We start from the raw sequence: 12,030 nt of genomic DNA on the forward strand, positions 1-12,030 counted from the left end.
GAGTAGGAACCCGAATGTGTGAAAAAGGACTCCATCAAGAGTAATGAACCAACAGCACCTTTACAAACAATAAGACAATTCAAATCATATTCGAAATCTCAACATCGGCAGTGTTCAGATTATAACAAGTTCACGTAGCTTCATCAATTACTTTATCACTTCAAATTTGCTGGCATCATTCCCGTTGCACTGCAGAATTGTGCATTACAATGAACAGCAATAAAATCTCCACAAGCACCAAAAATCTCACTCAACCCAGCTGCGATTGTTATTCGTTGCTGAACTTTCCCCGCTAGTTGTCACTGAAGGAAAGGATCATAGGTCCCTGTTAGCTGGAACGAGCTTAAGAAGCTTTGCTAGATCAAAGGACTTGAAATCTTTCCCATAGCATAAGCTCAGGTCCAGAGGTGTCTTTCCATCCTAAACATGAAAACAAAAAGACATCAGCAATCAATCCTAAATGCTGCCATATTGGATAACGTCATGTTACTACGATTAAGAAAAAATCGGACATGAAGTTTTCAGTTGACTATATGCATAGAAGAGCTTCTTAAACATCTTTACTGGAAATCAAAGCGTGACTAAACTATCGTGTCTACCAAGAATGGTGGAGATCCCCTGGAGTGTAGCTTGGCACAATGTTTATGCATTTTTTTAGTTGGCATTTTGGATGATCTGAAGATCTATAGTTATTCTGTAACAAGATAACATGAGCATAAATGCTCTGCTACTGTAAAAGTCAGGATTCACTAACAAATGATGATCGGCTACTGGAATCTAATGCCTTTAAATGTTTTAGCTCTCAATTTTCATTTTAAAGCATTAATCATATTGCACAAAATAACCGGCAAGTTCAACTAGTACATGCACTACCTTGGTCCTTCTGGTCTTATCAGCACCATTTATCAGCAATACCTTCGTTATATCTCTACATCTCGTTTGCATTGCAACATGTAAAGGTGTCCAGCCATCCTGCCAGATGATTCGAGATAGGAAATAAGATGAGTTAATGAATCTGTAAACAGGAAGTATAACAACTTCATTGCTACTCACATTATCTGCAACATTTACATCGACTTTAAATTTTATAAGCAACTTCACAGTCTGCATTGCACCAACCTGAACTGCATAATGAAGGGGCGTGGCACCATTCTACCACAGGGAAGAACAATGTCAGTGTGACTTTTATACCCCAAAAAATAAAGTAAAATTTATGCTACTTATCCTTACTCTATCTCTGACATGAGGGTTTGCACCTTTCCTAAGGAGATGACTGATAACAGCCTCCTTTTTGCCAATAACTGCTTTGTGAAGAGCTGTAAAACCACCCTGTGTTAAAAATCAACTTGAGTTCATACTTTTGAAAAATCAAATAGTTATCCCATTGACTAAAACAATGGTAATCTTACCTTGTCAAGACAATCAATTTCTGTACCTTGCTCAATTAGTCTGTCCATGAGTGGTATCTGACCAGACAATGCAAAACTATGAAATATGTTCCACTTCACCTGTATCAAAAATATGGCAGTTGTCAGTAGAAGTTTATTACTATCTATGTCATAGACTGAAATATAAGTAATGTGCAAAATAACAGCATCATGAAGTCGCTGTGAGAGAAAAAAAACTTCTTTGTTATTAAACGGCAAGTTAAAAGAGAAACGTAATAGAGATTAATAGAAACACGAAGTCCTGAAGATCTACTAGCAGATGATTTATATATGATAGGTACTAAAGTTGGGAGAACTTAACAGTAGAGATTTTCTTAACGTTTGAGAATTCATTCTCTTGCAAAATTGCCTTCTCTTCAGGTTCTAACAAGAGTTCTACTTCTGCAAGAGAAACAAGAAAAAAAGATATAGTGATTAAATAAATGACTTAACAGAACATCTCAGGGCATGTAATAAGATTTGAAGCAGAACTATGAACTGTTGGAGATGTATGTTGATTGCCTATAGATTCACGAAACTCCCATATGCAGAAAATAGAAGTCATTGTATGTGCCTTACCTCTATTAGTAAACAGATTGTGTTTTCAGCTCAACACCTAGACACCAAACCACATAATATTCTATCACTCTGAATTTCTATCATCATTTTACACTTGGGATAGTCATCCACAAATCAGTAAAAAGGTGATAAAACGTAACTACACCAATTTGGAGAATGATTGTTCTCCCAATTACAAATTAATGAAGAAATAGTCTTGAGACAAGTTTTGCAGATCACAATAAAATATCATATGCATCTGCATCATCAGGGCTGAGAATTTATCAAGCATTTAATGTTTAATGAATATTTTTCTTTCCTTTATATCTCTTGGTTTCAAATACCAGTATTGATTAGCACAAATCAGCAGATTTTGATTCACAATTGGGTCTAACATCTAAAGGATAGAAGGCAGCTTAACATAAATTTTATGTCAACCAGTTTTTGATTTCTCTTTCATGATGTGTTGGAACAAGAATCAAAAACCATACAGAAGATTTTAACATGCCCATTCTTTCATGATGAAGAATCTAGAGGGACAATCCATACGGATGTCTGAGTCAATCTCTCACATTAAGATGCTTATGAAGTCCATTCAGATGCGTACATAAGGAGACACAGTTCAGATATCATGAATGAACCAAGAGAGCTAACATGCGAATCACAAGTTATCTTATTCACAACTTAACATTGTCATTCTGAATCGTGTTGACATAGGAATTCCTATTCAAGAATCAAGCCCAGCACCATATATATAGAAGGAAAAAAAAATGATAAATTCCCTATAAGAAAAAGGAAATTGAACTCTATGGCAGCCATGACAAGATATAATTTTTCAACTACCAAGATATATAATTATAATAAAGAAAAATAAAATAGACTTCAAAACTGAATAAAGATACCAAAAAATAAAATTGAGGAGAAGATATACACATTCAAAGACTAATAAGGATAAAAGAAGAAAACCTTTCATAAGATCCTCATATTGAGCCACGGCACATTTATCATCCTTAACAGCAGAGACTTTCATTTCCCCTACATCATCACTTCCTTCCTCCTCTTCTTCATAGTCCGTTTCTTCAGTACCACTGTCATTACCATCATCGGGATCTTCCCATAAACCATTAGGGGTCCATCTTGCATAGGCATGGGCACCCGAAAATACTCGACCAATTGTCATCCCTAAAAGAAGCCTACAAATGACTTGGTTCGCCCGCAGCCCAAAGCATTGCTAGAAGTTCCATGGAAATAAGAGGATCATGATGTCCAAAACAGAAAAGTAACTGTTATGTGGAAAATTGACATATGAGTGCGGTTGAATCCATGCCCTCCCTATAGACATTAGTTATATGGAACTATATCATTAGAAGTTTTATTTTAATCGTTGCATGACTCTCCATAATCCCCCCTTTTTCTTACACATTTCAATCATTAATCAAAACCAAATAACCTAATTCTCCTGTTTCAAATAGGGAAAAAAAAGAGAGGGAAAAAGAGCTTGTCCTGTAGGTCTTTGTTATTATTAAAAATTCTCCATTTGTTTTTATTTTAATCTGCAATAAATCTTTAACTTGATCCAATTGACTGCTTTTACACATTAGTCAGTGTTACTAACTTTGAGCTTATCCATTGGACTGGTTTTAGGTAACTCAGTCTGAAGCACAAGTGTAGACTCTGCAATACATATACCAAATGATATTCTATGCATTACCGTAACGAAATCATTTTGAGTTGTTCTAATGGACTGCTTTTCCGAATAAGACTAGTTGATTAGAGAATTACTATTCAAACAAACAAATACAATCCTTCAAAAAAGAAAGAGTTTCTAGTGTTTGATGTTCCATAATTTTCTCGATGGAAAATATTATCATGGACTCCTTACTAGTCTTTTTAAATATCCAACTTTTACCAAACTCTCTAGCCTCTATTGTCAAGGAAATCTAGATGCACCAAAGTTCAATCTTCAATGGATTTGATAGGTAAAGGTAGCATCTTTCCTAATATGTTAGAAATATAAAGTAAAACCCATCCAAACCAAAGCGCATTCATACTACTAGGCACTAGCCATGAGTCCATGCTGGTTTAGAAATCAGTTGGCTGTCTTAGTTCCTTAAGACCCTCAATGCTAATGATTCCCAGTAATTATAGCATCAAAAAGTAACAAAATGAGACAAGGTGTAGAATACCTCACCGGCATCAGCCTCAACATCGAGAAAAGGGGAAGCAACAACAGTCCTCTTCAACCACAACATACAAAGAAAAAAACACAGAAACAAAGGAAAAAGGCAATTATCGTCGAAAGATAAAGTACCTCTACTGCATCTAGGGCGGCGGCCGCGGAGACGACATGGGATAAAGGATGTGCACGGTAGCTCAGGGAGAAGGGAACGTTCGAGCACACGATCGTAAGGGAGAGGGATCTGGGACGGGAAGGCAGGAAAGTATGACCGGAGAGCGGGAGGAGGGAGAGTGTTGCGGCCATGGAGGAAGAGGTCGTCATGGTTCTGGTTTTCCCAGCGCTCGCTCGTATCCGCTCTTTCAACGACACACTTTATCTCGCGTTAAACCCTTTCTTATTTATTTATTTATTAAAATGGGTTTTTCTTTTTAAAAAATCATTTTATAAATGACAATATCCACTATAATTTTAGCATTTTATTTAGGACAACAATAAGAAGGGACTCCCCGTAATTGAGGACGGACTACGAGGGCACTCAAGTATGATTAACTTTTGCCATAATAGGAGAGACTTTCGTCCGACCTCCTTGAGCATATGGTGCAATTGTAAATTGTAAGATGTTCTCCCCATGCAACGAAGATTCAAATGCACATTGGGTATTTTATATCTACGGTGTTTGAATTATTCGTGATGCTTTTTCATGTTAGAAGTTATATATATATATATATATTTAAAATTATTTTAATGGTTGATGAAATTTTTTTATAATATTGATGTGTAAGAGTTGAATACTTAGATTATAAAAAAATAAATAGAAGAGACATTATTTTTCTTTTAACAAAAGGACATCTCACCATATCAATCCCCTTATAAAATTACATAGTTGTCCTCAAATAAATTGTTTAATCTTAATATCTTTTATCACACGTATTAAATCCTAAATTGATTGACTAATTGTATGAACATGACATTAAATTTATATTATAGTAATTATAAAATTTTAATTGTTACACCACATACTTAATTTATTTAAAAATATTCATATTTTAACAATTATTATTTCATGGCTGCTATAATATAGATTTGACATGGTTACCTAATATTTATATTATAACAACTATGATTTCATAGTCGTTATAACTAAAACTTATTATGCTCAATATATAGTACTACAACTCGAACTTATTTTGTTCAACAATATTTATATTGTAGTAGTTAGCTACCATAATGCATACTTGTCATGTTTATACAATTGGTCATTTTTAAAAAAAAAAATAATACATATAATAAGAAATAATAATGATGAATAGTATATGATCCTATCGGGAATCTAAGAAGATGACTCTATCGGTGTGACATGGTTAGAATGTTGACCGCATCTTTATGACCCGGATGGTGAGCTGTTTTCTGTGACCAAGTCGTCAGAAGTCCTCTAGTTAATAATATCTACAGCCAACGATAGGGTTGCTTCGATCCCTGGTATTTGTTAACTTTTACCAGGATGCCTTCTGCTCTGTTGGAAAACTGGCTATTTGTTCTTTCTGTTCTCTTCCATCACTGTTATTCTACTTAGCAACGTTGCTTGGATTAATTTATCCTGAATTAATCATTACATCATCATGTTAGAACTTTACGCATTAATAACTAAAGTTCACTGCTAAAAGTTTACTAGATTGCATACTCCCTAATGAAGGAACCACAATCTAACATAACCGGTATTCATCCTATTCAGCAGATCATCTCCTGGCATGATACTGGATCCTGCTGGTATGTATTTTCACAACCGAGTTATATGTGCAGCCAATTTCCTTTGACAGAAAAATTACTTCCAACTGAAATATAGTATTTAGATAAATTACCAACCGAGAATCCTGCCAGGACAAGAAATGAAAGAGAAATCAGTGAAGGTGCGTTGTGCATGAAATTTGTTCCCAAACACTTTGAATTGGATGCGTGAGAATTACCTTTTGCAGTAGTTCAAAAGATAAAGATTGATCTGTGACTGTGGCTATCACATAAACAATGGCATGCAAGAGATCTTTGGCCAGAGCTGAAGCTAAAGAAGCAGCAACTAAGTCAGCGGCCAAAAAAGAGGAAGAGTGAGTTTCAGCACTGAAAAAAAAAAATCCATGGGAAAGAAATGGCTTCCTTCTGTTGCAAAATATTTGCAGGTAGGTTATTGACAGTTTTGTGTTTAAAAAAGATTCATCAAGATAACCTCTGAAGATAGATTTGACATTACAGGTGAGCAATTTAGTACCAGCATCTGCAAATGTATTAGAAGAGGCATATGCAAGTTGCCAAGCAAGATAAAAGCTATCTGGAGAGTTAATACGGTTGATGGATAGAAATGAAGACTCCTCATCAACTCTCCTTGTGTTTTCAGCACGATCTTCTGCCATAAAACTGAGATCTTCATTCAAGCCATGTCTTGTATTGTCATCAATGACAATGAAGGATAAAGGAGAGGAGACAGTGAGTGAAGTTCCTACACAAAATAGAAATAACTTAATTAGGCAAAGATTATGCTGCTATTTTTTTTTATTGAATTAGATTGCTTTAGTATCCCCTAACACCTCTCAAGATGAAAAGAACCTTTAAGTTCGATTTACTTGGATGGAACGAAAGAGAGAGCAAAAGGTCATTATTTTGCACATGTATCATGATATTGGGATTACAATCAAGTTTCACATTAAAAATATGTAAAAAAGATTATAAAATTATAAGACAAAGATATCTAAAAATAAATTGATGAGGATTAAACTTAAAGTGAACCATATCAGTTGAGTTAGAAGCCTTAATAATAAATATATTATTATATTTTTATAATTAGGTATAATTAAAGATAAATAAAATAATAAATTTTAAATTATATGAAAATTTTAAGAACTTTTATGTAATTAACTCCCGGAAAAGGAATAAGCCCATTTTCCACGAGCTCGTGCCCGTCAGGATCAGAATCATCAAATCCATTTTGGAGCCGTGCCGGCGTTCGCGATCCGATCAGCGTCGCGCTTGTCTCTCTCCCGATTGCTAGAGGAGGAGAAAGGGAGGCGACCGTTTCAGTCGATAGGGATCTTCTCCGTCTGGATTTGCCCTTTTTTGAGTGGGATTAGATGGCGACGACCTTCGAACGGTGGGAGAAGGATCCTTTCTTCGCCGCCGCGGAGGAAGTCCAGAATTCCGCTGATCGGTGAGCCCCCACCTCCCTTTCTTATTAGTTTCCGGCTGATTAATTGTCGGTTCTTCGATTTCTCAATTGGTAGGCTGGAATCCGTCTATAAGAAATGCGTCCACGAGCGGGAGAAGGTGTTGAAGTTCGCTGGTGGAGATCGATTCTCGTCCGGCGAGCTGGAACGGGAGCTTCACACAGTTCTTGGGACAGCGAAATGGCAGGTATGTGTTGAATTCTTTGATCAATTGGTTTGAATTTGTGTATTTCCTGTTGTTTACCTGTGCTGAGGGTTTTGTTTTGAGGAAATGGGACAAAATCGGATTTTGGTGTGTTAATTCTCAGCTCGAAGAGCTTGAACATGCTGTGAAGTTAAATGATGAGGCTTTGTCGGCTGGGGAAGATGTGAGAGCTCGGCATGGTGAATTTGTATCGGCTATTGGAAATAGGATCTTGGCAATTGAGGATTTTATCAGGGAAACGCATCAGGAAACTGGCAAGAACACACTTACATGGGTCCAGTTGGATGAAAGTGAGCGGGATGAACTTGCTAAGTTCTTATCTAGTCCCACCGCTAAGGAAAGGAAAGAAATCATTTCATCGGCTACTAACAGGAATGATTGGAATGGTTTTGCCACAAACAATAGAGAGACTTTGATTATCCATTCGAAGAATCCTTTGGAGGATGGCAAAGTATATGCATACCCTAGATCAGCTAGCTGTGCTGGTGATCTTGGTGCATGCAAAATTACAATCCGTAGTGAAGGTGAAGATACTTCGGAGAAATCATCGGATGATCGGCCTAATCTCCCAACTCCACGAGTATTCAGCTTTTCTGTGTTATCCAATGCACTTGATTCAAAATCAAAGATGCCATGGTGCAACTACGAATTTAAGAATTGGACTGCTCAGAACCAAAATGATCTGATAGAATCTGTTCCCTTGCGAAATCACGAATTACGTCGAGTGAGTAGTCTTTTGCCATTTTTTACCCCACATTCATATTTTTCTAGATTTGATTGCCTCATAAATTATCTTGAATTTTAAGAAAACCTGTTTTTGTTGCCACAGGAATACAATCCATATTATGAAAGAAGTAAGAGCAACCTTAGCCAATACGGACAAGTAACATACGCTAAATATTTTTATGGGTATCTTGGAGCTTTTCAGCGGTTACTACAGAGGTCACAGTATCATGTTCGATATGGTTACCGTGTCAAGCTTATTCTCTGGGCAATTGCTGCTGTTTCATTGATTGGTAGGATACTTTTCTTTCATTCTTTATGCAACTCCTTTTGTTGTTTGATTATCTTGCTCGTTTAGTAAATATATACCATTTTGAACTAAACATGCAGTCATATTCATCCTATATGCAAACAAATAATTTTACCAACTCCTTTGGTTCAAGGAAGCAATTAAGCGGCTTTAGGTAATTCTATATCTTGTACTCTATTTTTATGCAATTATACTTTTCATTTTGACAAGTTCATCTGTAAAGTTCACATGATTTCAGATGTGTGACTTGTTATCCTAAAATTAGTAAGAAACTACAGCTACCACATCTATACTAACATTGTGAGTCCCAAATACTTGGGGCTTTACTTTGCCATTTAACTCTATATACGACTGTATACTGCTAATTTTTGTTGCATTATGAGTATATAATAAGATGGTTGTTGGAATGCTGAAGATAAACTAGATGGACTTGGACATATGAAGCAGACTGTGACAAGGTTTAACTAGCAGTATGTTGATGGCAGTGGTGCCACACCCTGCCTAGTAGTGAATAACTGAAGTGATCCATTTGTATCTTTAGCTGACAAATGCAGCTGCCTATGCTTTTAGAATATTTATATCTATCTAGCTAAGTTTCCACAGCCAAACCGAATATTGAATGTATCTTTTCAACAAGATACAGACTTGAAACTAGCTGACTTGCCGCTTCCATTACAGGAAAAAGAAAGGCAATTGCATCAAAGGGTATTCTAACCAAACAAAATTCACCGTGAATATTTTGAATAGGTGGTCGTGAAATTGTTGTTATTAAGGCAACAATTTGGATGAATAACGTGCATGATACTTTGAACCATAGATGAAGGGGTGAACATTCATAATCTTCAACGGACAATGAGTATATATCCATTTTGAAAATTCCCGTGTGAAGAAAACTACATTTTTGTTATTCGGTGGACAAGCTAAGCACAATTTACTTTCTCCATCGCAGGAGTTAGCTAAAGTTAGTGATTTCTATTACCAAGTCCAAAGTATACAAGCATTCTACGCAGGGTTTCTTTTGATGCTATTTGTAATCATTTTATTCAAGCATTTTCTTTCTTTACGGAATAACAAAAATGATTTCGTCTCCAGATTGTTACAGTTGACAGTGTTTTCACCAAAAATGGGCCGTTATGGTTGTTGATTCGAGCTATATCGCATCAGTAAGTGGCTCTTAGTCATGTCTCTGTAATTTTTAAGCAATCAAAAATAGTTGTATGATTGTCGAGATGAGACAACTAAACTTTTGGAGCAAAGGCTCACCTCAAGGCTCAAGTGGTCCTATATTTTCGACCTCACGGTAAGACACAGGAATAAATTACAAAGGGTATTTTATCCTAACGTGATAACAGACATCCAACAAAATATTTTATATCGGTTGGAAATTACCGCCGAGATATATGGGAGTCAAGATCCATATAGATATGGACTGCCAACTCAGGGCAACTAAACTTTGATATGGCGTGTAGACACGGGAACCGTGGGACATATAAGTTGACGGTTGACACATTAATATGAAAGCTATGCAAGATACTTGAGTTGATCTGTTTGACTTCTCTGCAGATTGTAACTTTACTATTTCTTGTTAAATGTTTTGCTGCGACGTTCTTTAGATCAACGGTAAATTATGGAACCGTGTAGCTAAGTTTCTTAGACATCTAAATCACATATTAAAATTTTAAAATTATCAAATTATGTATCTCATAGTCATTTTACCTTTTTTGCATTTACTCCAATCAATTGTTACACAATGTAGTAATCAATTGGGGTTTATTTTTTTTAAATATGTCAATTTTTTTTTAAAAAAAAATCTATTTGAGTTTTAAAAAATAACTATTCTCAATATAGTAGGGAGAACTAGACGAGCACAAAGAATTTAGTTTCATGTCATTTTGAGCTCTCTAAATTTATCAGTTGGTTTCAATCAAAATCGACTGATGAACCTAAAGAGTTAAAGAATGATATAAAATTATATTTTATGTATTTGTCTAGCTCTCTTAATTATATTTATGTCCTTAAACATCAATTTTATATAATATATTAAGAGAAGTGATTTTTTGAACACAAATATATTTGAAAAATCTAATCCATGTTAAAAAAAATATTATTCTCAATATAGTGTGTGAAATTAATATTAAAGGCATGAATATAATCAGGAGTGCTAAATGAATATGTAAAATTTGATTTCATATCATTCTGAGTTTTCTAGGTCTATTTATTTATTTTATTCAAAATCGATCAAAATTGGTTGATGGGGCTAAAAGGTTCAAAATGATATGAAATCATATTCTATATATTTGTCTAGTTCTCCTGATTATATATATATCTCAAACTATAAAAGCTATTGAAAAAAATATATTTTTTATATTGAAGAATAATGATACAAAATGTATTTATATACATTATAAAGAGATACAGATAAAGAAGAAATATATACAAAAGATTTATGCACCATATATTCCAAGATATCTAAATAAGCCCCTCAAGATGATGAGCTCATAGAGACACCAATCTTGGAACAGAGAGGGCAAAGTCGAGCACTAGGAAGTGGTTTCATTAAAGCATCAGCTAACTTGTCAAACAACAAAACATGAGAGATATGGACTTTACTACTAAACCAATTCACGAAGAAAATGATAATCCAAAGCAATGTGTTTCATGCGTGAGTGAAACACAAGATTTATGCAGAGATAAGTATCTCCAATGTTATCACAATAGATAGAGGTTGTAGAGGCTATAGTGTCCACACCCAGTTCATCAAGAAGAGATCGAACCCATTGTACCTCCATAGTAGTAGAGGTAGTGAAATAATATTCGGCCTTAGTAGATGAGCGAGCAACAAAACCCTACTTTTTGGAGCTATAAGAAATTGGGTTGGAACCCAGGAGTGCAGTATAAGCACCAGTGGACGTGTGATCATCAATATCACTAGCCCAATCTGTATTATAGTAGACATGCAAGGAGGGAGAGGAGTGTTGTTGAAGAATCAGACTATAAGAGCATGTACCATTAAGATAACGCAATAGACGCTCAACAGCCCTTTAGTGGAGAAATGAGGGAGCATGCATAAACTGAAACAATTTGTTAACAGCAAAGACAATATCTGGTCAAGTAAAAGAGAGATATTGCAGACTACCAACTGTTTGGCAATACAAAGTAGCATCCATAGGAGGGGAGCCATCAGAGAGGTGCAAAGATGCAGACGTGGCAACGGGCGTTTGAATATTTTTCGAGTCCGCCATGCTGGTTTTGGTAAAAATATCAAGAAGATATTTTTTAAGAGTGACAAAGGCCCCGTTGAGAGGAAACAATTTCAACACCTAGAAAATAAGATAAGGTTTTCAAATTTCTAATGAGAACTGAGCACCCAACTGATTGATAAATCCCTAAAGGGCACTAGCATTATTCCCTGTAAGAAT

The 12,030-nt window shown here is 35.5% G+C and overlaps 2 protein-coding genes across 4 annotated transcripts; one reads left to right on the plus strand and one right to left on the minus strand.

Moving 5' to 3' along the window:
- Positions 1-59: 59 nt before the first annotated feature.
- Positions 60-4,537, minus strand: LOC122038061 (ankyrin repeat domain-containing protein EMB506, chloroplastic-like). Of its 2 annotated transcripts, none has more exons than XM_042597630.1 (8): positions 4,297-4,537; positions 2,952-3,216; positions 1,750-1,829; positions 1,436-1,508; positions 1,231-1,316; positions 1,054-1,152; positions 874-972; positions 60-420 (listed from the first exon to the last, which is right to left on the minus strand). In XM_042597630.1, the coding sequence occupies exons 1-8, from the start codon at positions 4,483-4,485 to the stop codon at positions 316-318; spliced, it is 996 nt and encodes a 331-aa protein (XP_042453564.1). In that variant the 5' UTR covers positions 4,486-4,537; the 3' UTR covers positions 60-315. The 2 variants fall into 2 exon arrangements, with proteins under 2 accessions (XP_042453564.1, XP_042453563.1); XM_042597629.1 differs by having other exon boundaries at positions 1,231-1,329; positions 1,410-1,508.
- A 2,547-nt stretch (positions 4,538-7,084) lies between these two features.
- Positions 7,085-10,223, plus strand: LOC122038063. 2 transcript variants are annotated; one of them, XM_042597632.1, is made up of 6 exons: positions 7,085-7,357; positions 7,431-7,560; positions 7,682-8,302; positions 8,408-8,594; positions 8,692-8,765; positions 9,704-10,223. In XM_042597632.1, the coding sequence occupies exons 1-5, from the start codon at positions 7,281-7,283 to the stop codon at positions 8,718-8,720; spliced, it is 1,044 nt and encodes a 347-aa protein (XP_042453566.1). In that variant the 5' UTR covers positions 7,085-7,280; the 3' UTR covers positions 8,721-8,765; positions 9,704-10,223. The 2 variants fall into 2 exon arrangements, with proteins under 2 accessions (XP_042453566.1, XP_042453567.1); XM_042597633.1 differs by having other exon boundaries at positions 9,290-9,720.
- The last annotated feature ends 1,807 nt before the right edge of the window (positions 10,224-12,030 follow it).

This window comes from Zingiber officinale, chromosome 1A (genome assembly GCF_018446385.1).
Source record: "Zingiber officinale cultivar Zhangliang chromosome 1A, Zo_v1.1, whole genome shotgun sequence".
Taxonomy (NCBI): Eukaryota; Viridiplantae; Streptophyta; class Magnoliopsida; order Zingiberales; family Zingiberaceae; genus Zingiber; species Zingiber officinale.